The 24,661-nt window shown below is 38.4% G+C and overlaps 1 protein-coding gene across 6 annotated transcripts in view; it reads left to right on the forward strand.

Annotated features, from left to right (window-relative positions):
• The first annotated feature begins 244 nt into the window (after nt 1–244).
• The window catches only part of LOC104129890 (signal peptide peptidase-like 3), a 59,279-nt gene continuing 34,862 nt past the window's right edge, over nt 245–24,661 (forward strand). For 2 of the 6 annotated variants that reach the window (XR_004842522.1, XM_035898344.1), the window contains exons 1-2: nt 2,965–3,017; nt 4,491–4,571. Coding sequence is in view for 5 of the 6 variants with exons in the window: in XM_035898344.1 (XP_035754237.1) it covers nt 4,522–4,571 (50 nt within the window). In the remaining variant the exon portion in view is untranslated. Of the gene's footprint in view, nt 630–2,964; nt 3,018–4,490; nt 4,572–24,661 lie in introns of those variants that run through there. The other 4 variants (XM_035898348.1, XM_035898346.1, XM_035898345.1 and 1 more) reach the window with 4 other exon arrangements.

Below are 24,661 nucleotides of genomic sequence, written 5' to 3' on the forward strand. Positions count from 1 at the left end.
AGGGGCCGTGGCCTGAGGTTTAAGCGCGGCCGAGTAGGAGGGATTAGGGGGAAGGGAGGAGGGACGTCGTGCCAGCGAGGGGATGGGGGGGCTGGGCTGTGAGGATCCCCCCCTCTGACAGCCGGGGAGCATCGCCGTGGGCGGCAGTGCGGCTGTCATCCTCGGTCCCGGGGGTCCCCTTAGGTGAGCTGGATCTCTGCGTGGCTGGAGCTGGTGCCCAGCCGTCCTCTGGGCCTGGAGTAGGGATGGTGCCTGCTCTCACGTTTGTGAGGCCGCAGGTGATCTCTGCGTGAATGGGGATTTGTGTCAGTGTGGGCTGGCTGGTAAGTCAGTGGCATGCGTGTGTGTTTTCACCTAGTGACAATAGGCTTGTTTGGTATACAGGAAATAGAATGAGGAGGAAGAAGAGACCAGTTCCTGTGGGAAGAGATGAAGTATAGCAGATGAAAGTAGAGGGCATTTTTTTCGGTGTCCTGACACTGTCTCGGGCCTAGCTGGCAATGGATCGAAGAGACAGAGTTCAGCTTCTTCACATAATTCTGGTTTTTTGTATTGTCACGGACCGCAACCAAAGTATCTCAAGTAATTTACCTGTGCATCAGCTCTATTGACCTGGCCACTGCAGCAATGTAATTGTGATACTCTTACTGCATTTTAAATCCATTCCAGTGATACCATTCTGAGTTGTTTCTTAGATTTTTTGAAAAAAGTTATGATATCCTTATTAAAAAAGGAGTTAAATCTCGGGTTTTGACCTTGGTGTGTGCTGAATGTGGAGAAGGGATTCAATATGCGAGGAATATGCCTATTCTGAATGGTTCTGCAAATCTTTCCCATTACTTTTTCAAAACTTGGAACCCAGTGGGGATTTCTGTTATGCCACATGTTGAGACTTTGGCAGCTCCTTCTCCCATCTTCTGTCACTTCTCTGTTGAGAATCAATATACGTATTGGTCGTTTGCTTTTTAGATGTTCTTACTTTGTTTCATGACCTCAGTTAAGGCAGTGGTCTGCTCTGCTTTAAAACCACAGCAAAAAGACAACTTTTTTGACTTAAAGGATTAGCTACGTATTGTTACAGTAAGTGAGTGTTGGTACAGATTTAGGCAGTTTAATGTAGTTCAATTAGATGTGTCTAATGAACTATTGTCTTAGTGTGTTTTAGTTGCAGATTGAAATTATAAATTCATAAACTACTCTGGGATTTGTCAGCTTTCTTTAAAACACTAAATGAAACAGAATGTCAATTGTACATTATTTTGATCTTTAACTCCCTTGCTTTTTTGCATGAGTGTTTTTGCCATAGTAGTATTCTAAAGGAAAGGTTCTTAACAGAGGCTGGGAGGAGGAGTAACTCTTCTTTAGGTTGCATATTTTAGGGGAATGAAGTTGGGATTTAAGTTGTTTTTCGCTGCTTTCTAGGTGGATCACAAGAATGGTAGTTCTTTCTGACAGTACTGAGGTTGTAACAGAGCGAGGGTATGAGGCTTACATGTCAAAATGCTCTGATTTTGTTTCTATATTCGCTAATGTGTCCTCATGTTTTTGAGGTTTCTGTCACTTCACAGTTTGACCCGTGATCAGCATTGTCTGGGAGCTATGGAAAGAGCAAAAATCCAGTTTCAGACTAAGGAGTCCTGTTCTGTAGCTTGTGCGCTCTTCTCTGTGGATGCATATTTAATTACTTACACTTCTAGCAACAATCTTGCATTTGTTTATTTTTAATTATGGTAATACAGCTCAGCATAAAATTGGCTAGTGGTTTAGTGCTTTTAGGAAAAATGTGCATGTTGTCAACTGAGGAACCTGGTACTTCTATAAAAGAATTGTGTAGAATTGTGTCCAGTAATTAGTGCTGTTGTATGGTTTTGAAGTTGGCAGATCGCATTTTGTCTGTTTGCCGGACCTGGTCCTTTTTCTGTCTTGCAAAGGCTTTCTCAGAATGAGTGCTTTCTGTGTTCCTCGGTGTAGTGTCTAGCTGCTGTGCAGATACCTTATTTGAGATCTGAAAATACATAATTTGACATTAAGAAAAATCCTTTCATGAACCTATCTCTGTATAGCTGTAAACTGGTTGCTGGCCCCGGTAGTGCTGCCCTTTTGTCCAGGAGTGTAAGGCTTGATTATACCTCTTTTTGTGCATAACTATCAACACGCATCATTGAATCGCTGTAGCTTCATAAGATGTGATAAAGGTTTATTTTGGGTTTGGCCTTTTTTTTTTTTAAAAATTGTCTCAGATGTGTTAGAAATACCTTGTAAAAGATGTACTCGCAAGCTATGACTACTGGACATTAGCATTGTCAAACACTTAGGCAAAATAGGGCTTCTTTCAGTGATTGACATCTCTGATAATGATGCTATTTTGAAGAGATGAGAACTAGTTCTCATTTTGCTATATTTATTGTTTTGAAAATATAAATCTGAGATTTTAAGGTGGGTTTATATTTTACTTACCAAATGAAATTGATTGCAATTACTTTCTTTTATTAAGATATTATAAGAAGGCAGTACTTACGCTTTCCCCCCATCCCTTTCATAATTTTAAATACATAAGTTGTCTTTTGTCACTATTCTTGTGAGTTATTTCTTGCAACAACCTCTTCTTCTTTTTTCCTGCAGTAATGCCCACACTTATAACCATCTGTACTTTTATTTAGCTCTTTTTTTAATGTTTTAAATAGTCTTGCTGACCCAGTATTTCAGATATGTGTGTTATCCGTGAAAGGATCTACTGAGAATTTTGCTGGTAAAACTGAATACTGTCATCCTGGAAAAACTAATTTTAATATGAAATGTGGGATAAGTGCCAGATGGAAATACTCTTTCAAAGGATATGCACTTCTTAAAAAAAAAAAAAAAAAGCAAACGGTGTTTGAATAAAATGCTTGTCAGTAGTGAGTAGAGAAACTTTCTTTGTCATGTACCTGCAATAATAGAAGAGACGAGAGCTACGTATTATATGGCTGTTACTCAAATCTGCAAGCCACAGAGGAACGTGCCTGCTGCATCACAAGGTTGGTCGTTATTTTCTAGATTAAATGAGAACTGATATTAATTTACTGCAAGTGGAATGGATTGGGAGAGGAAAGAGGTTGTGGAATACCCATTTTCCCTTTGCTTCCTGTCTGTACTCCAGCAAGGAAATGGGACTGGGTAGAGACAAAAGTTCCTGCTACAGTAGAGGAGGCAATACGTAAGGGAAGAAATGTTTGCCCATCACCAATGTATACATGTGTGAATAATGTTAGTAAATGCCAAGGATTTTATCTTCAGGCACCAAGCTGTTGGAAGAATTGCAACAGATAAATATGGAAGCAGCAGAACCTAGATCATGACTTCGTGAAATACTTGGTCTTTCCTTAATTTCTAGCACCTTGTGGTGAGATTTTTGTGCTGGATCTTATTTAGAGGGCGCAGCAGCATGCATATGTTGTTTATCTTCAGTTAGTAGGTGTTTAGTGTTTTTCAAGGCCTGATGTAACGCCCCCTCCCTTTTTACTGTTGCCCAGTCTGGCAATAGAGATTGCTTTGTTCTTTTTTTGCCCTTTGAATGCACAAAAGATTTTCACAGCTTCCTTCCTATGTGAAGAGAGAAGGAGAAGGAGATTTCTACACCAAAACCAACCTTTTTTTTAATTTTTCCTTTCCCAGAGTGCTGTATAAGAGTAATATGGATTGCAATCCGTGCGTGTCCTGTCAGGGTGATGATTAGGAGACAGACTGGGAGAGTAAGCTAAGAACAAAAAAAGAAGCTGTGGTATTGAGTCACTAATCTTAAAACCAACTGAACTCCCTCTTAAATGTTTTAATCAGTGGAGTGATTCTTGTATTAGCCATCAAATGTTTGATGAGTGAAATGGTGATATATTTAGAAACTTCTCTATGTAATGCAAAGGGTGTGGAAATTAAGTCTAATGATGTGTCAGAGTAATCAGTAAAGCTACTGGGTTCTGGAATAAGGGTAAATGTACAATGCCATCTTTGCTCCTGGGAGAATTCAAATTGGTTGGTGTTAAAAGTCTTTCTAGATTCAGAGGTCTGAGAATTTGCTTTCGTTGCATTTAAGCATTTACCATGCTGCTGCCATGAATTAAAATATAGTCTCTTCCAGAAGACTGAGGTAGTGCTTTTAAGTCTTAGTTGGCTGGATTAGATGTGTATGTGGGAGGGCAGGGAGTAAGAGAAGCTACAGCTCGTTGACAGAACTTGTCAAGTACTAGTAAAATAATTTTTTGCATTCAGGATTTTTTACTTGGTTTGCTCAGTTTAGGTTGAGAGACCTTAACTGACAAGGTATTTGGAGGATGGGAGGCAGTTTACAACAGAAGCAAAACAAACCATTTACCTGAATTTTTAAAGTATTGCACTTTTTAGGCAACAGATTGCAAAGCCTATAGATAAAATTCTGTTGTGTGTACTGTCTAAAATGTTTCATGAAAGCTTGGCATACAAACATGGAGTTTGGCCTTTAATCTTACATTTTTCAGGAACTGAAATTACCAGCCACATTCCATTTTAATGATTGTTAGAAGCCTCCTGAGGACAAGGATGTCATTGTATGAATGTGTGTGAGTATCTGGCATCAGAAAAGTGACTTAAACCTCAGTAAACTTGAGAATATCAGGTTTATAGTTAATATGTTTGTCTTTCAGTACCAGTCTCACTTGTTTGTTTTCCTCCTTCTAGCTTTTGCTATCTCAGACTGTAGGCAGAGGCTCTGTCTACAGCACTGAACTGAAAGACAAACAAGGCAAAGAGCATGGGATTAGTAGAAATTTACAGTTACTTGAGTGTGCATATATATAATTACTCTGATTAGCAAAGGGGAAAAAAAAGTCCCACTTCAATGCAAAGGCTATATTTACTAATATATGAATAATTCTTCAAGAAAAATTTTAAAGTGAAGAACATAAATCAATGTTTTCTTGGTGCTGGTGTGCAGTACCTATTTTAATTAAGATTTCTGTCAGTTCTGCCTTTAGCCTTTTCAGGATATTGTGGCAGCAGAAGTAAATGGTTCCTTGCTTTTTACCCAGTGATTAGAGAACTCATCCAGGATATAGGAGATCAGTTCCATCCCCCAGGGTTTTTGACCTTGCATCTCTCACCTTCCAGGGGAGTGCTCTCATCACCAAACTATGTGTTATTCAGAGGTTGAGCTTTGTTGTATCCTTTTAAATCTGTTTTACTTTGTATGGAATACTGTAAATATTTGCTGGGGCTGGAAGCAGGCATGCCTTTCTGCCTTAATGATCAAAATGCTGATTTGGGATTAGTGGGGACCGGGGTCCCACTTCCTGCCTTGATAAAAATGTAGTTTGGAAGACTGAAGGGGCTGTAGTCTGTGGGGGTAGTTCAGGATGCTTTTCTAAGGATGAAAGTTTGAATTCCCACAAGCAGAAGAAACCTATGACACAGGAAATCATATTCATGTTAAGTGAGCTGTTAGGTATGTGGATCTACCGTTGTCGCTGCCTTTTCTTGTGTTTTGTGTCAGGTTCGATGACCTGGGAGCATCTCTCTCTCTTATTGAAGGATGTGATCCAATAAAGTAATTGCTTATTTTGTGTACTTTGGGATTTTGATATGAGTTAAGCAGCCTGACGCTGTTGGGGACCACCAGAGAGGCCAAGTTAATTGAGGATATTAAGTTCTGCTGAGATTAGATGTGTTTTGGTGAATACCACAGTTTTAAATACTAGATTCAGGTTCTGAAATCTCTGTCATTAATAGTTTGTCACTGAAACACAATGCCAAAAAATGTGTACTTAAGAAACCTTCCTACAAGAAGTACTTTGAAATATGCATCATGCTTTTTAAAATGTGGTGATGTTGATTTCCTAAAATTTAGAAGAAGAGCGAAAGGGATTCTGGTCTTTTTTAGTATCTATTTTATTTCATTATTTTGGCAATGTGATGTATCAACATCTCTGCATAAGCGCCACCATCTTTATTGCCCTCTGACATTTTATGATGACTCTAAGCATTATAATATACTCTAAAAGCAAATAATTGACACAAGCCATTTAGTCAAACAGTCTAATTTAATTCTGGTGACATCTGAGTAAAGTTTCCAGGAAGAACCAAGACTGAAATAGGTAGAAAAAAAAATCATTGTGTATATTTTCTTTTTGGTGCTACATTGCTTTAGTGTAACTGATTAACATTAAAATTTGAAATGATTTAGCCAATTATGTGGGTTGAGTGAAACACAAGCTAGTGTGCTAGCTGAACTGGATCCAGGCAATCAAACTGACTTTGAAAGGGGATGATTTAATAAGAGTAGTGGAGTATATGTGTCATTGCAACACTTCCTGATCCCTTTTCTCCCTCTTTAATTCTTCCAAGGATGCCAATGTTGATGATGTTTTCTCTTGCATCTTTTACAAGTGGTGTCTGTGCTTGAAATGCTTTGATCTGCCAGGCCCGGGTTTTCCTCTCATGGGCCATTCCTACAGAAACTCAGCTCTCATGATAAATTAAAGAGTCTCTCTGTCCACCAGAACCACCATGATGAGATTATCCTGGAACTGATTAATTGTGTAGCTGTTGTGCTGTCATCTTCATTATTAGATTCTGTTGAGTATTTCTTTTTAGGGCCAGGTCTACGCCCCAGGTCCCGAATTCCCTTGAATAGCTTCCATAGCCAAATGTCACATTAAGTGGCATGGTATAGACAGGGGTGTCAGACAGTAAGAGTGTTATGACTTTTTGGAAAGCTATTCTGTAACTAGTAACTAATCAATTAAAACAGAACATTTTTCATATCCAGTGACAGGAAATATTCAAAGTAACAAATATATTAAATGAGACTATCCTTATACTTCGCTTGTGTGGCGACAGTGTTTAAGGATGGAGTGACATTTTTTTTTTAGGATGTCAGAACAGAAGTTCTTTAAAATAATCACAGCTGATATCTTGAAGTAGAGGAGAACGCACAAAGTAAATTACTCTCTATTGCACAATCTTGTGCTTAAGGTGCCTCCCTTATTACTGAAGCTGCCCACATAGAAGTTGGAGAGATATAATCATATCTTACAGTTTATATGTGGTAGCATTTACCCTAACTGGTGGAATCTGAAAGGAAAATGATGGTGTTTGACTCTCATTTCTTCTCTCCTTCTGTCTGAAAACAGTATTTTCTTCTGTGTCTGTCAGGTTTGGATGTTCTTCCTTTACTTCCTGTAGCTAGTTCATAGGCTTTTGACCCAAGAAAGTATTTTCCCATGCAGCGCGGGTGTGTAGCTGAAGACTCTGAAATGATTCTTTTCCATTTCTATGCCTTACCCTCATTTCTGCAGGTGTCTCCACGACAGAGGTAGGTTAGGGGAAGCAGGAGGAGACCCAGGGGGTTCCACCCTCTGTTCACACACACAGTCTTTTAACATCAGGCATGAGTTGGCAAGTTTTCCTGCAGGAATAGGCTTGAATCTAGATTATTCCTCAATCCAGCTGCTAAAAGAAAAAAAATGTGCTGTGCAGTGTGAACTACTGGCTTTAAAAGCTGAGCCCCCTCCAGTCCTCTGGTGTTACTAGTTGGTTTTACCTGGTCAGTGCTTTTCTGCTTGCCACTTTCTGTCTTGAAATCCTGAATTTACTTCTTCATTCCTATGGACTCTGCTGGTTTGGGGCAGAGGTAGCTTTAAAAAGTCCTTTTGTGCATCTAATAACTAGTCAGAAGATAACTTCTAGTAAATTTGGAAGGATATGTAATTTTAAATAGCTTTAAAAGTTTGGCAGAAGTTCACAGAGGTTGATAGAAATGTTAAGAGTTGATAGTGTTCCACTGAATCATAGAAGCTGGGGAACTCTTCTGTTACACCATTTTCTTATGTCACCAGTACCACAAATAGCAACTCCATACTAGGATGGCAAAAGCGCTGTACAAATGGATTTGTGGTGCAACCTAGTTTCAGGTTGTACAAAAAATCAAGTGGTCTCAGCATGTGAATTTGGTGCCCCTGTCTCTACAGTAGTGATGCACAAATAGGTTTGCGGGGGGGGGGTGTTTTCACACAGGTTAAGCTAGTAGCAAGTGTATATTCTCAGGGTTTATTTTAATTTCAGTAGTTACTTGGATTAATAATTTCAGTTTACTCCACTGGAGATAGCGAAGCTTGGGCAAGAGCCAGCATTACAAAATGTTTGAGCTCTGCGGTGGTGCGATTAGCAGGACAGGGGTGAACACAGCAGCTGAGTTACAGCTCTCTGCTGCCTGTCAGTTATGGTGTCTGTGCCACTTAGCAATCTGCCATCCCTTCTTCGGGTGGATAGGTAGCTCCGGTTTAAGACTTGATTAAAATTTATTTGGAAACTTTTGTAGAGGGTAGAAATTCAACAATGAATTCTGAATAATCATTATAACTAGGATTATCAGCTGTTGGTACAGATATGTTGGATGTATGAGACCAAAGCTGAATGGTATGAGACCAAAGCTGAATGGTATGTTGTTCTACAAAGGACTATTTTTACTAGTATACATTTACCACTTTCAAAGCTACAGTTGTGATTGATCTCACCATCACCTGTGTGGCAAGGTAAGATAGGTGTAGCGTAACTTCATTTTATTTAGTCAGTGGGAAGTCCATTTTCCAGGTGACTGTTAGCTAAAGGTGAGGTTGGTGAAATAGCAGGAGGCAAACAGAGCTTGATTATATGGATTTCTGTAGCCCATATTACAGACTGGTGAGGTGAGGTATGTGTGTGTCTTGCTTTCTAGGTTTGACGGTGCAAGGTCATTCTGGTCCTTTGTAGAAGATCAGACTGATGGTCTGTTTGCTGGAGGAAAGATTATCTACTCTGTGAACTTTCTTGAGGTGGCTGATCCTATACCTTCCCTTGAATAACTGCTCTGAGAAGTTATCACAAAGGGCTAACAGCTCTGGTGAGGAATATTATGACCTCTGTAGGGTTTTGAAGATGGAGTAGAATCTAATTAAGCTTTATGTTGAAAATAGTTTAAAGAGCTTTTTTTTTTTCTCTTCAAAAAGGAGACTTTAAAGCTAAGTAGTGAAGAGCTGGACTTTTTTTTTTTTTTAAATTTTCTGCTAACTTGACTACTTCTAAAGCAGATAGATGCAGCTGTAAGCAGTTACAGATGGTACAGAACAGAAGGAACCTCGTTATCATGCTTAAGTGCCTTACAAGAACCCCGATGTTAGTTTTCCAGCTAGTTATCTTTCTCTTTATTTTTTTGTGGTTTTGCAGATGGAACATTAAAAAGAGCTACCTTAAAGCTAAATCAAAAGATGAAAAAAGTCTGCTATAAACCAGAAATACTGCTCTGTGGGGTGCTTTACTGGAAGAATCCCAAAGCACCCTTTCTATTTTTGTTGTTGTCGCAAACAAAGGCTTTTAGATATTTGGGCTAGAATTTGTTGAAAACAGCCTCCGTCTGTTCTTCTGCTGCCTGTTTGTTGCATGTGAAACTGAAACCACTACCTTAAGCGTGATGCTCAAGGTATTGATGTACCGTGCTTCTCTTGAACTCAGGTTGGAAGGCAGAGTTCAGGCCCCGTCCAGCCTATCATAGGACAGCATCTGTCATGTATGTGGTGTGTTTATCTGTAAAGTGGCCACATTTATTACTGTCACAGACCTTTTACTGAATTTGCCTCTCTCTTAATTGGAGATGGCAAAAACAGGGTGCCCGTTTTGATGGGCTGTATTTTGTACTTTCATGCCAGCTGAATCCCCCCTCTTCACTTTGTGCAGTTGTGAATAGTCACATTCGCTTCAGAATCTCACCAGCTCTGGCGAGACAGACAGGCTACTCTATAGCTTTGACTCATATGGGATGTACTTTCAACATTGTCACTGAGTATTCATAGTTTGGTGCTAATGGTGTTAAGTCATTCTTCTATGGAATTTTTACAAAAATAGCGTTTAGCTCTACCCAGGCATGTCATGGTAAAGTATATGTCATAATGCTGTACTGTGTGGCTAAGTCAAATCATCAATAGCACTCAGAGCTGCTTCTTTCTGTATGACAAGGTCATATTGATCAGTTTGACTTTGGTTTTGGCTTGTTGGTTGTAAGGCCTGGTTGTTAAATGCTTCGATTAAACTATTAGTTGTTAGTTTTATTTTTTGATCTGACTTCTGAATACATTGCTAAAAAGAGTTTGGATTTCCAAGCACATAATCAATAGAATACTGGCCTGAGTGTAAAAGGTATGAGGTGTGGTTCTGGTCTGTTTTTTAAGTCAACAGTACAGTCAATATAGATGAGATAACATCCCCTTTTCTGACTTTAGTGATAAAAACAACCTTCTTGCTGATTAGAGAGCCTACTACATTTTGATATCTTAAAAAAACATAGAATCAAGATATTCTGCAGATTTGTAAATTAAGTACGAGAATCACCGTGGAAGTTAAACCTAGAAATGGGAAAAAGATTTTTTTGTACTGGGATGGAAAGATGTGTTTTGTCTAGCCAAGCAATGCAGCATTCAGATCCATATCCTCCAGATCTGAGAGGACTTCATAGTGTCTTTGTACATTATGTGTTAGATGAGTGTTCTTCCATCAGTTTGTCCAGCTGTATTTTTGAATCTATGTAAGCTACAAAGCGATGATACTTAGTTGTTGGAAGAGAGAGAGATCCGGGGATTTCTGCTAGGGTATGTCCTGGGACCCGTTCTAGGATTTAATTTAATTAATTCTTCCTGGTAGTGCCTGCATGTGTACGTGTTAAGCTTTTCTGTAGTGCTTGTTACTGAAACACCTGTATCTCACAGACAAACCAGTTCTATGGTTCTATTACAAGTATCCTTGCACTTTCTCGGTCTCTGAACCACTGTGAAACTTCAGTTGTTGCATTTCCTTTACGAGGAGGCAGTAACTTACAAAGAGGTGGGATTTGCAGCATATTCTGCCATCAGAGTTCTGCTCTGCTTGGTCAGCTCTATCACGTACAGAAAGAAACCTTATGAATGTGAATAAACTCCTCTTTTATTAGGCCTTGGCTCCAGTGAGTATTATACTGCAGATTGTTAGAATGGTTAGCAGTAGAATATCTGTACTGATGGTTCTAGACGTGTTGACAGTTTTTAAGTCCAGAACTGGGCACAGACTTCACGGTGGTGTGGAGCAGTTTGCTCTCCTGGAGCGAAGTTTTGATTACAAGCTCGGGATGCCCCTGCAAGATGAGGACCAGGGCTAGAGTGAGAGCCTGATGATAGAGGACAGAGCTGGTCACAAGGAAAATAAGTTAAACAGGTATATGCACAGAATGTTTTTAGGTAATACTTTGAGAACGAGTTAGGCCACTCAAGACGGACTCTTCAGTATAATATATGTGTCTTGGTACACATAGACAAAAGACCAACTTCATCTTCTGCTTTTGGCTCCTGCATGAGATCAAATACAGCACTGAGTAGGGGTATTTCTCTGTGTGCTTTTTAGGAAACCTGCTGTACTTTTTCTGTGTGTTCTTCTCTGTGTTGCTTTAGATGGAGATACTTCTCTTACTCTGGTCTGAACCTTTTTGTTTTAGTCAGTTACGTGACTCTGCATCCCATAAGAAGTAAGATTATGGATTTGTTAAGATTTATTGTCTTAAATATTTAGGTATTCTTTTTGCTCAGTGTGGTGTTTCCTGTCCAAGCAAAGCTGCCAAAATGATTACATATTTACCTTACAGTGCTTTACAATAAATTTACAAGGTGAAGTTGGTTATTAGGTCCTCAGAAGCAGGAGAGCTCGTCCTGTCTTCTAGTGCTGGATTATTTGTGCTTTTCAGCTGAGGGCTGCCTGGTTAGCTCTTGGTGTAGCAAAGTGAGCAGTCACTTCAGTTCACACAGTTAAAGACACCTTGGCAAGCATCTGAGCACGATGGCCGTGCAAAACTGCACTTGTCTGAATGGGCTGAAGGACGGTCTCAGCACAGCAGTGCTGGTGTGGGGCTCTGCCCTTCGTGCTGGGATTTCTCTTGCAGAATATTGCAGGCTAACAGATGTACAGAAATTGCCCTGCGTATCCTGAGAGTCTTCTCTTTCTGCCACGTAATTAATCTGTTTTCTTCTGTCATTGCCCTTTTTTAACTGCTTACTGGCACCATGACAATCATCATATTCTGCATATCGTTGAATGTTCATAAATACGGCCAGGATGATGTGCATTGGCTCAGTTGCACATTAGGTAGACTTAGCCTTGGATCTTCAGAGGATGTTGAATACTCCGGTCATATCGCTGTGAGAGGAAGGTGAAGTTGAGCTGTTAGTTGTATAGAGTGTTTATCTTGAACAACCTTATTCAGAAGAATGCCATGTCTGGACTTGGATGACTGACAGTGTCTGGGATGAGGCTGAATTGCATTACTAGAAAACAGGCTATGTTTTCTTCTGTTAAAGACTTAATTGTCTGGAACCGTGTTCAAATAAATTATTGCTTCAGTTCTGGAAAATGCTAATATAGTTTCCTTTCATTATGGTTAAGTGTGAAAAATTGTTATTCCTTGTTACTAATAGTAGCCTTGAATTTACTGTTTATAGTTTAACTATTGGAAGTTTTTTGTAATGGAATGGAATTTTTCTGTGCTATTAGGAAATTTGGTGTTGAATATCCTATATCTTGGTACTGCATAGGAAATGGATAGCTTTGGATGAACAGGGTTCCAGAACTCCACGGCAATTTATTAACAGGATCTATATGACTAATTTGGAAATGCTGCAGTGCCGTAGTCTTTCAAAATTTAGACATGTTTGTTGAAGTAAGATAATGGAATCTTCTGACCCCTCCAGACGCTGAATAATGCCCCCAGTCATCTGAAGAGATCCAACTTATCCTCCATTTCTCTGGCTTATTAATTCTTTTGCTGGCAATTTGCACAAGAGAGAGGAACAAAGGAAATAATTTAAAGATAGTTGTAAGAATTATGTGAGTTCATGATTCTTAGAAAGTATGGTGCCTTATCAGGGGAGAGCTGTCCCACATTTTATCCATGCGAGCTATTCAACACTATAAAGTTTAACAAGTATTTCCATTTTCTTAAGGTTGTGGATACCTGAAGATAGTGACTGCACAAAATGCCCAAGTAATAGAACTTCATAGTGCTTTTATTTTGGAAACAAAGTTTACTTTCAGTGGTGGATGTTTTGTAACTAAAAGTGTCTTGGGTATATAATACATTGAGATGTTTTTTAGAAATCAGTGCTAAGTGGATGTTTTTCTGATGATACGGGGGGTCCTCAGGTGAATTTTTAGCATGTTCTTAACTAAGCTTTCCCCCCCTCCCCCCCTTTTTTCTCTTTTTAATTTTAATTCTTGTGTTACTAAACTTAAAGATACCTCTCCCCCCCATTTGTGAAACATGGCAAGTGGAGAACATAAGGCCAAATGGTAATAAAAATCCTGCACAGCTCTGTAATACTATTTGCAATTTTCGTAACAAAACTGATTTTTTCAAGTATTTTTATTACAGTACTAATGTACCAGAGATGTACCAGAACTTGCTTTTCATTTTGCAATTAGGAAAGTGACTTGACCTGTGTCCAGTTGGGCCCTCTCTCCCCAAGAAGAAAGATCACAGGAACGTGAAGGTGTGCTGTGTAAGGATCGAGAAACGTGTTGTATTTCTGCTGCCATGTGATTAGCAGTGTGGTTCCTAATTCCTCTTAAGGTGTTGCTCTATTTTAAATCAGCTACAAAACCTTCTTGCTGCCTAGCCAAGCAACATTTTCCCCGCTGGAATGTTACAAAACTTTCTTAAGTAGAAAATGTGAAGAGAGCGGCTGAGAAACCCTGTATGTAACTGTGGTGGTAGGATTTAAGATCTGTGTTGTTGTTTTCATGACACTAAAAGAGAATTGGAAGTCTGTGATCTCAGCGGAGTTTAATGGCAAGGTCATCAGTTACCTGCTTTGCTTATTAACAAGCCACTGTGTTCTGTAGCAAGTGTAATTTTCACACTAAGACATACTCCATCTCTATAATCGAAATGGGAGTTACAAGCTGGTATGTGCTCCTGAATCTAGGTCTTCTGTTCAATCTGGGATGTAGCCATTAGTCTGGCATTTTGTCTAAATAGCAGCTTTGCATTGTGTATGCTGGAGTTGAAAATATTTCTGTTATATCACTTCTTGGGCTTGTTGCTGTAAAGTGCTTGTCTCTTAGAAAATACAAGTGGTGTTACAGATCATTAGTGTTGGCAAGAAAACCGCCCAATATTAACTGTTAAAGGACTCTTCTTAAAAAGAAATTCCATGTAACTAGTCATTAGACTTGTCTATATGGACAGTTAGCTCTGGGAAGTTCTGTGATGCTTTTTCTGGCTTATTTGTTATTCTGACACTTCAGATTGTTTGGTTTATTTGCTAATTATAAAGAAATATTTCTGCTGTTCTAGAACATCCTCTGTTTTAAGATGCCAGAAACTTGAGCTGCCTTTTGTAGTGTCACTCGACTATTCCAAACTGTTCTGGAGAAAGAATGATTGACTCTGGTAGCACTAAACTTAAGCTTATTTTAAATTAAATAACCTATATAGGCAAACTTAAGGAAGAGCTTCTGTACTTTGGTGCATTCACTTGGACTGGGTTTTTTTGTTTGTTTTAGGAATTCATAATTGCTTAATTTCTTGAAAGAAAATAATTTCTATTGAATGGCTTATGCTATGGCATCAGAAGTCTGTAATGCTACAGACACTACTGTTTTGCTACAACTTGCCTGTGACAATTGTCTGAACATTAAGAACTGCCACGGATGTGCTAGGACATTCCCAGGCTCAGTTGCTTGCATTTCTCATAGCTTGCCATGAGGAACATCACAGCATTCATATAGCTGTATTGTGTTTTTTGAAGGAATTTTTCACTTATGCAATAATCTGGGCTTGGACGTAGCAGAGATGCTTATATTTTTGTTTGAGTTTTGCTAATAATGTCTCAGCCTGTGTATCTCAAACCAGTGTCTTCCGTTTGAACTTCGGGCAAAAGATCATTCTGTGCTTTGGTTATTTCCCTATTTCCATGGCAAGTAATTCATGCTGCTAATGAGGGCACTGCTAGAATTGCACAGAAAGATGGTCAGGGAAAGAATACAGCCTACTTACGCTCACAATTTATCTGTCTTATAGATTTATAGAACAGTTATTGCTAAGGTAGCTCACAGTACACAAATGAAAATATATAACCTTCTGATTCATGGTTATCTATCTACTGAAGGTAGAAGGAAAGAGCCACATATTTCAAAGAGCTTTGTTTTGCCTGGTGTGTATGGAGGGATGTGGTTAGGAGAAAAATTGTGCCCCAAACTAGATTTGTGTTCCACTAGAGAAAAACACATTCAGAGAGACCCCTCTGCTTGGTACTGAGGGCCTGAAACTGGGAAGGCTCTGAGTTCACTAAACAGCTGATGACTGGTGGTTTCATGCTCAGCAGTGTTTCTCATGCAGGTCTCAGAAATCAAAAGGAGACATCTTTGGAATTTTGAAATGAATGGGAAGCCATTGCAGACTCTGGGAAGTAGGTAATAAATCCAGAAGACTATTTTAGTGTTGGTTGGAGTGCAAAGAGAAATTAGGAGGCCTGATTAAGGTATGTGTTTAAACATCTGGGAAATACCAGCACTGAAGAAAACCGATGGTAGTGTCTTCGTTGTCCACATCGAATACTGGAGACTCCAAAACTAATGATAATTCTGTGGTACATTGTGACTGCCTGCTGCAAGCCAGATATGGTACTTCTGCCTCTTTTCCTTGTTATTAAGTAATATGAATTTAATTCTGTCTTGTCTGAATTGTGGTGGATAATATGTATACTTTTTCCTGTCTTCAGAAAAAGTTACTAGTAATTCTTGTTTAATACAAAAAGATGAAAATCATTAACATTGCCGATGACATTAGAGTGAAAGATGTGTCTCCATTGTGGTACTTCATTCTGCACCGTGTCTGTATCTGGGTAGTGCTGCCCTTGCACATCTACTGCAGGAGAAAATAAGGTGCCTAATGTTAAAAGAGAAAGTGCTTTTCTAGTCTTTCTTCTTAAAAAACGATACTGTTTTCCTTTGTCAAGGACCTGTGTGATTAGGTAGTAATCCTCCTTCATTCCTGGGAGAGCATTGTGCTTCATACTTTCTGTTTTGTGGTACAGGATTTCATACAGGTGATTACATCTCTGGAATCTATGTCATTCTCCTCCTAAAAGGAATTGGTAGGCAAATTTGCTTTCTAAAACATGAAAGAAGCCTAGAACAAACTCTTTGTCATCACATTCCTGATCACATCCAGCATTTGCCTTCCACAGAGTTCCTAATATTTCGTAATGTCTGTGGTTTCCCATGAGGCTGCTTAGGTGAACATAGTAAGTGAGAGCTGTCAAAAGAGAAAAGAATGAAGACTGGCTTCATCATGAGCTAAATTGGGTGAAAACTATTTTGGATTATCTATGTGTTTTTTATGTAGTTTTCCAAAATCATACTAGTGTCAATCGATGTATTTCTTAGCTTCACAATAAGTTATTAATCAGAGAAAGAAAATGCCAACTATTCAACAAAGTTTATGTAGATTATTGAATTCTTACTCATATCTGTTTCAGAAATTATGGGGTGGTGATTCGCATGATCTTAATTTTAAACTCCAAATTTAGGACTGCATAAATACCTGAACTGAATGGAGAGACCAGTGGATAATTCCAAAGCCTTGGTAGAAGTGTGCCTCTCTTCACTGACTGCGTAGGGAGCATGCTCTTGTAAATGAAGTGCTTCAGATGCCCTAAGTGGGAGGACTCGAATAATCTCTGTACCTATTTGCTACAACACCATTTGACTGAACATCTCAAACAGATTTGTAGAGAGCACAACAGTTGAAAAAAAGGCAAGCATTCCCATTCATCTACTGAGGTGTCAGCAAGTCCTAATTGCTGTCTGAAAACTTCGCTCGGACTTGCACAACTGCAGTGTCATAAGCATCTCCTGCAGTATCACAAATAAATGTGAGCCCTTGCCGTAAGAGGTGTGTCATGAGCGTGGCTCTGTATGTGTTTAGTATTTTTAGAACTAGTTTGGGGTTGAAAATGTGCTTTCCAAGAGTTGTGCTGTTACAGTAATTTCTGGAGAGATTAGAGGAAAACATTTGAACAAGCCAGTGTTAAGTCCTGAATAAGGAAAAGTTCTCTTCAGTTTTTCATCCAGAAATCACATCTGTCACTTTTTTGTTATTTTCTCACATTAAGATGTTGCTCAGCTTTGTTCCCTTTACATAATTATTTGCTTTTCCTGCATTTCAGATATGTTGATTTAGAACTTTCCTAAAATATAGGAAACAAAACAGGCAGGAAAAATGTCTTAAACTTTGTCCTGTTTTGATTTTAAACTGCTGAAGCCTGTGCTTTGTTTCCCGTGGAGTGTTAGAGCAGCTTATGCCTTGTCATCAGCCTCGGCTCACTTTCCTAAAGGGAAAGTCTTTTGCGTGTTTGTGTGCTTCTTTTCAGGTATAGCGGCATGGGACTTTAGCTGTGGTTTTTTAAACAGGCAGGAAAAATGTCTTAAACTTTGTCCTGTTTTGATTTTAAACTGCTGAAGCCTGTGCTTTGTTTCCCGTGGAGTGTTAGAGCAGCTTATGCCTTGTCATCAGCCTCGGCTCACTTTCCTAAAGGGAAAGTCTTTTGCGTGTTTGTGTGCTTCTTTTCAGGTATAGCGGCATGGGACTTTAGCTGTGGTTTTTTCCTAGACTTGGGGAAGCTCCTCCTCCATTTGCTACGCTTGTCAAAAATCTGGTCTGGACGATCTGGGATCTCTGATATCAAGTCTCAGGCAGTCACTTGGATCCTCACTGTTGGAATCTGGGAAAGGCTAATATTAAATAGAGAGAAATTCCAAAGCTCCTACCTGTTTCTCAGCCTGAGGCTTTTGATATTTTCACCCACTAGCAGCTACGCAAGAGTGACAGTTACATGGCTGTATTGTAGGTATTAGTACTTGTATGTAGACTGAAATCACACTTTTCAGAGTGTTGTGGGGTTTTATTTTCTAGCTTGGGATGAATTTGAGCAGAACTGATTTTTTTTTTTTCCTTAATAAATTAACACACAGAGCATGAGTTTGTTCCAGCTAGATGTTACTTATAAACTTCAAATATTAAAATTACTTTTTGAATGTCCAGAATCAGCATTATATTTCTTCTTCTGCGTTCTGTGTCTTTTGTTTCTGTAAACTTTTAGAATTTATGTCTGTGAATGAAATGTATTTAATTTACTTTTCTGTGTCTGATTGTAGTATTTGATTTGCAACTTTATGCATGCCTGATGAAAGTGAATCACTTACACATTGATTAAGATAATTTTCTCTTTTGATATTTCAAAAAAACCAAGATGCAGTTGCTAATGCATAAAATCTTAACCTAAAAGTCCCCCAAACACCAAGTAGTAATGAAATAGTGTTTCAAAAGCAGCTTAAAATTTATGGTAGATACATCCCCGCTGTGCTTTACTTCTTATGTAAACGTAGTTTTCAAATAAAATGTTAAGGATGGTTAAGTGATACTTTTAAACTATCAGTTTTACTTTGTTCATCACTTTGTGCATTCAAATCTGAACAATGCTGTGAAATAGCATTTTGATATTGTTATGGACTCAAAATAGCATGTAGTTTTTAGTTATAGGAATGAAAGCAAAGTGACAATTTATGAATTATGTCTAAATTTAGTAGGTGGCTTATGTATGTGGTGGCTCAAACTAACAACAAAAAAATGCAAATATGTTTGAGTGAGCTTTGTCATCTTGCTGCTACGTTTTTCTGAGTTTAACTTCTGTTGGAGTTGTGTTTGTCTTCTTCTAGTTGTGGTGTGAGTGCTTTTGCCTGTGAGATGCTCTGGGATTAAAAGGAGTGTTCCAAGGGTGAACTCGGTTATTTTTAGGAAGGTTAAACATATGGATGTTCGCTACAAAACCTTTTCCAGGAAAGTATTTTGTTCCTGAGCAAGAAATATCAGCAGAAATATGAATGCAGTGCACCAGCATGTAACCCCTGGCTTCCCAGGGGACTCTGGTATTTTCAGACTGCTCTGTTGCTTAAAGTAACTCTGAGGATTACTGAAGGATATTGGGAGGATTTGCCTCTGTAGTATTTTTGTAGGTGGCTTTGAGACATGGGAATCCATAACAAGGATGAAACCGAGCAGGAAGGAGTTAGAAAGGAAGGAATGGTTATGGGGGACATAAGAAATATATTTGTAATGTTTCTAAGACTCCGATGTTTGCATTCTGGCTGAAAAAAAAGTAGATTTTTGATAGAGGTTGATTAGTAGAAAACTGTCCTCTATCAGTGTTAAACAGTCTTATGGATTCAGAAACCTTAATAAATTAACACACAGAGCATGAGTTTGTTCCAGCTAGATGTTACTTATAAACTTCAAATATTAAAATTACTTTTTGAATGTCCAGAATCAGCATTATATTTCTTCTTCTGCGTTCTGTGTCTTTTGTTTCTGTAAACTTTTAGAATTTATGTCTGTGAATGAAATGTATTTAATTTACTTTTCTGTGTCTGATTGTAGTATTTGATTTGCAACTTTATGCATGCCTGATGAAAGTGAATCACTTACACATTGATTAAGATAATTTTCTCTTTTGATATTTCAAAAAAACCAAGATGCAGTTGCTAATGCATAAAATCTTAACCTAAAAGTCCCCCAAACACCAAGTAGTAATGAAATAGTGTTTCAAAAGCAGCTTAAAATTTATGGTAGATACATCCCCGCTGTGCTTTACTTCTTATGTAAACGTAGTTTTCAAATAAAATGTTAAGGATGGTTAAGTGATACTTTTAAATTATCAGTTTTACTTTGTTCATCACTTTGTGCATTCAAATCTGAACAATGCTGTGAAATAGCATTTTGATATTGTTATGGACTCAAAATAGCATGTAGTTTTTAGTTATAGGAATGAAAGCAAAGTGACAATTTATGAATTATGTCTAAATTTAGTAGGTGGCTTATGTATGTGGTGGCTCAAACTAACAACAAAAAAATGCAAATATGTTTGAGTGAGCTTTGTCATCTTGCTGCTACGTTTTTCTGAGTTTAACTTCTGTTGGAGTTGTGTTTGTCTTCTTCTAGTTGTGGTGTGAGTGCTTTTGCCTGTGAGATGCTCTGGGATTAAAAGGAGTGTTCCAAGGGTGAACTCGGTTATTTTTAGGAAGGTTAAACATATGGATGTTCGCTACAAAACCTTTTCCAGGAAAGTATTTTGTTCCTGAGCAAGAAATATCAGCAGAAATATGAATGCAGTGCACCAGCATGTAACCCCTGGCTTCCCAGGGGACTCTGGTATTTTCAGACTGCTCTGTTGCTTAAAGTAACTCTGAGGATTACTGAAGGATATTGGGAGGATTTGCCTCTGTAGTATTTTTGTAGGTGGCTTTGAGACATGGGAATCCATAACAAGGATGAAACCGAGCAGGAAGGAGTTAGAAAGGAAGGAATGGTTATGGGGGACATAAGAAATATATTTGTAATGTTTCTAAGACTCCGATGTTTGCATTCTGGCTGAAAAAAAAGTAGATTTTTGATAGAGGTTGATTAGTAGAAAACTGTCCTCTATCAGTGTTAAACAGTCTTATGGATTCAGAAACTACAAAAATATTACGGGTACAGTATAGGATTTAGGAAGAAAACTTAGGTTGTACATTCTGGTTTTAAGGCATTCCTATATACATGGTATGTGTATGGGGAAAACACCCCAGAAAGTTCTGAAAATTAAATGTGTTTGACTGAAATAACTTTGTAGAGAGCTAGACTTCTGTTTCATATGAGCTGTCTTACACCCTTGATCGTACAGAATACTGCTTTAAAAATGTGTCCTGGCAGCCTGGCTTGAAACTTGAAGGGCCAGAACAAGAGTTCTCTGCACATATGCTGCTGTGTTTTGACATTCCAAATTTCGGCAATACTGATTGCTAAAAAATTCCATTTGCAACTGATGTGTGTTTTTCCCCCTTATCAGTTTCCAGGTGCTGCTTAGAGAACTGTGACATTCCCTTTTTAGTTTTTTAAATACATTTTTACTATCTTTAGCTCTACACTTTTTTCCCCCTCAAGCAGGAAAACTTAAGATTTTCAAATTTTAGGTACTATATCGATTTTCTAGTATTGTTGATATGATGGTAAATATATTTGTGGTGAGAGGCAATTCTTTTAACTAACTGATCTGTGGGTGGTTTATGTACCCCTTGAGGATTTCAAAGCCTCTCATTTATGTATTGAAAATCTTATGTTTCTCCAGCAATCTAACGCAAGATTGCTCCTTTCCACGATTACTGTTTGATTTTACTTGTATGTGTTATGATAGCTTTGCTGGCTTGAAAAGACTGTTAATGTTTATTTGAAATGCTTAAATCTGGTCACTCACTTTGATTTGTATTTTGTTGTTTACTACATATATTACATGAAAATGTGAATTGAAATAGATGCTGAAGGATCAGCATTTAGGCTTCCAGCATGTGAAATTTCCTGGAAAGCTGCGTCCTCTACTACAGTATCAGCAGCATGTCTTCAAACCCAGACAGTGTTGGTTTTACGGTAGCTCCTAGATGCCAGGCTTGTATTAAGTCATTCTGAGCCTGCCGGTACATGGACATCCCTATCAAGCCCAGTGGTTCTGTATGCTTTCTAAAAGTATTGAGCTATTAATTCCCTAATCCTTAGGGAAATTATTTTAAGTTAATGTAAAAATTAGAGACTATTGTTTCAGTGAGCTTCAGGACTCGTACAAAAGTGTCAGTTTGCACTTTTCAAAGCAATTCTGTTAAAGATTGGAAAAATAGAAATTAACCTGACTTGTATTTACGAGTTTTCCTTTCTATCCATGTGGTTGGAAGTGTCATGGCTTTTAATAACACCTGAAAAATCTGATATGGCTGCTCCTAGCAGTGCTGGATTGGACTTCTGTCTGGATTAGAGTTCTGTTGTTGAAGATTTAATCTGACTCTGCTGTAACATTTAATGAGTACCTAAGTAAAACCATTTTATTAGAAGCGGATCACTGCTCTGATGTGTTCCAGTTTGTCTAGTGTACAACAAATGAGTACAGTTTCAATTAATGAAATAAAATGAATGTTACACTAAGAGGGAGATACGAACAGGAATTATTATCTTGGGTCCTTTTGCTATGGAGCATCAGTTGTGTCTTTAGGATGACCATTGCAAATTAATGGATGACCCCGTGAGTAGGAGAGAACTTACTTTCCTGTGTAATGTGATCTTGATGAAGTTTGCTTTTTAAAAGGCAAACATTTTGTCCAGTAAAAATAATATTTTTGTTTTCCTTTGGGATTTCTAGTAGCTTTTGAACCTAGTTACCCCTGGGCTTGCAGAAATACTACAGCCTCACCCTGTGTTGTCTGACACTGGATTTGGTGTGTACGTTCTGTGTTTGTAGAAGAAGAATGTTACCTACTGAAATTACAATATCCCTGATAAAACTAGTTACATTTTCAGGTGGGCATAGTTTGTTACTGGTCAAATATAAATTTCACTTGGTCCTGTACATGAAGCCTCACATACTTTAATTTGTCCAAAAGGTTTATGTGGTGCAATGTTGAATACATGAGAGCTGCTGTTATGAAAGTTTGCTGTTAATAACCCCCAGCAATGTCCAGAGGCTCAGTATGTGAGATGTCTCTAATAACCTCTCTGAACATTATCGTTTCATTAAACCTCTACTGTTTAGAATGAGTACAAAAGAGCAGTAGGACACGTCCTCCTTCTTTTTCTTGTTTCTCAGGACTGAAGAGAACATACTGGATAATATGTTTGGAATGGTTCCGTATGTTTCTTGTGTTCTTTGGGTTTTCGTTTCCCCACCAAAAGCACAATGCATGGAAGTGGAAGAACTGCCATCTCTGGTGTTGTCACTGGTGTTTGTTTGACTATGGAGCTGTTAATCTGAAAATGAACTTGGATTATGGGGGGGGGGGCGATTTGTTCAACTGGATCAGTTTACCATTTGGTGTTGGGAAAGAATGTGAATTTCCCTATTGCTAGTAAAACAATTTTAGGTCATTTTATTCTCCTAGTTCCACCAGTTGGTGTTTCCTTTTGCCTGTGTGCCAGCTTCCCCTCTTACCGTGTATTTTTTTAGGCTAAATAAACTCAGTTCTTATCTCTCCTAGTCATCTTAGAAACTCTTCTCTGCACTCATTCCAGTGACAGGCTGATAATTCTGCTTACGCTAAAACTAAATTCACACTTAAATACCAGTGCCTGTCTTCTCCCTTAATAGTCCTCTATTCTTCCTCTGCTGTTTTTATTGTTTGCTCTTATAAAATAGTATTAGAAAGAAGAGAAAGTAAGAGGAAAGAACACCTCTGGAAAAATGTGACTACAGAAGTGTCTACCCAAGATATTAGTATTAGTAGGCTCAGTAGTATGGGAAAATCATAATGCTTATAGTGTAAAACCTTAATTGACTTATGTACTAAATCATACACAGTTTTAACAAGTTAATTGCATTAGAGTCTGTTTATATGTATTTAGTGCCATACTAACAATTTAAGCTGAAGTTCTGTTTCCTAGCTTCACGCTACCCTGAGTCATCGAGCCTTTGGCACAGGTGCCTTGGAAACACTCTGCATTGTCTGGATTTCGTTGTAGCGTATCATTTTGCTGCTTTATACTCAGAAATTTTCTTCCTGTAATAAATACATGTAGCGCTCTGCTTCACTTATTTCTGTTTTCTTTCTGCGCTAAGTAAAATAGCCATTCTTTCCCTTTGATTAAGAGGCTGTGTGGAGTGTGTCATGTACTTGTGGGTATGAGAATTTTAACTCAGGTTAATAGGGAGTCAATGACTTGCATCAGAACAGGAGCAAAATCCCAGTTTAAAGCTTAATTTCCCCCCTCCATCGCCTCAGTTGTAACTGAACTAATCATGGGAATTGCTGTGTGTTCAAATACGGCTTTGTGCATTCTCTGTGGGTGGGATCCATTCAGCAGCGAAAAGCTGCTGTTTGACATACCGGTAATGTAGATCCTAATGATAATTGATGCTTGAATTTTTTTGCTTGTTTAAAGAAGTTTATTCATTGTGAAGAAGTTGCCTCGCATTTGCTTTTTAAAAAGCAAAATATGTTGCTGTTGGATTTTTTTTGTTTGTTTGTTTGTTTAGAATTACACTTCTGGTTTTCCAAACAGCATTGCATTATTCCTCAACAAATTAAGTACTAGAACCATGAAATATTATCATTACAGTATTACAGAAAACCTGGTGTGAGACTTTAAGTAAAGCTTTTCATTATAACTACATGTACCTCGTTTCAGGTAGTTGTAGAGGGCGATAAGGTCTCCCTTCAGCCTCCTCTTCTCCAGGCACACAAGTTACATCAATATGCCTTTTGATCGTTTTTGTATGTTTGGAGAATAGATTGATTCATTTTAGGTGTTTGATTTGTGTGTGTGTGTGTGTGCGCGCGCCAAAGTAATCTGATACTACCATAGAATTTTCAGTCTGCTACAGAGCCAAGAAGCTTTTTGTTGTTCTTGAGATGAGCAAGTGTAGAGCTGAAGTCTTACTATCACTCACTTTTCTAAATTTAGAGAAACTTAAAGTCTGAGTGGCACAGTTTTAAAGTACTCGGAAGTAAGGCTAGTTCAGTATGACCAATGAAATGAGCTTATTTTGGTGCTCTGGGAATATGTGGGAGAGAAGGTTGGGTTTGGGGGTTTGGT

This window comes from Egretta garzetta, unplaced genomic scaffold (genome assembly GCF_000687185.1).
Source record: "Egretta garzetta isolate BGI_Z169 unplaced genomic scaffold, ASM68718v1 scaffold7, whole genome shotgun sequence".
Taxonomy (NCBI): Eukaryota; Metazoa; Chordata; class Aves; order Pelecaniformes; family Ardeidae; genus Egretta; species Egretta garzetta.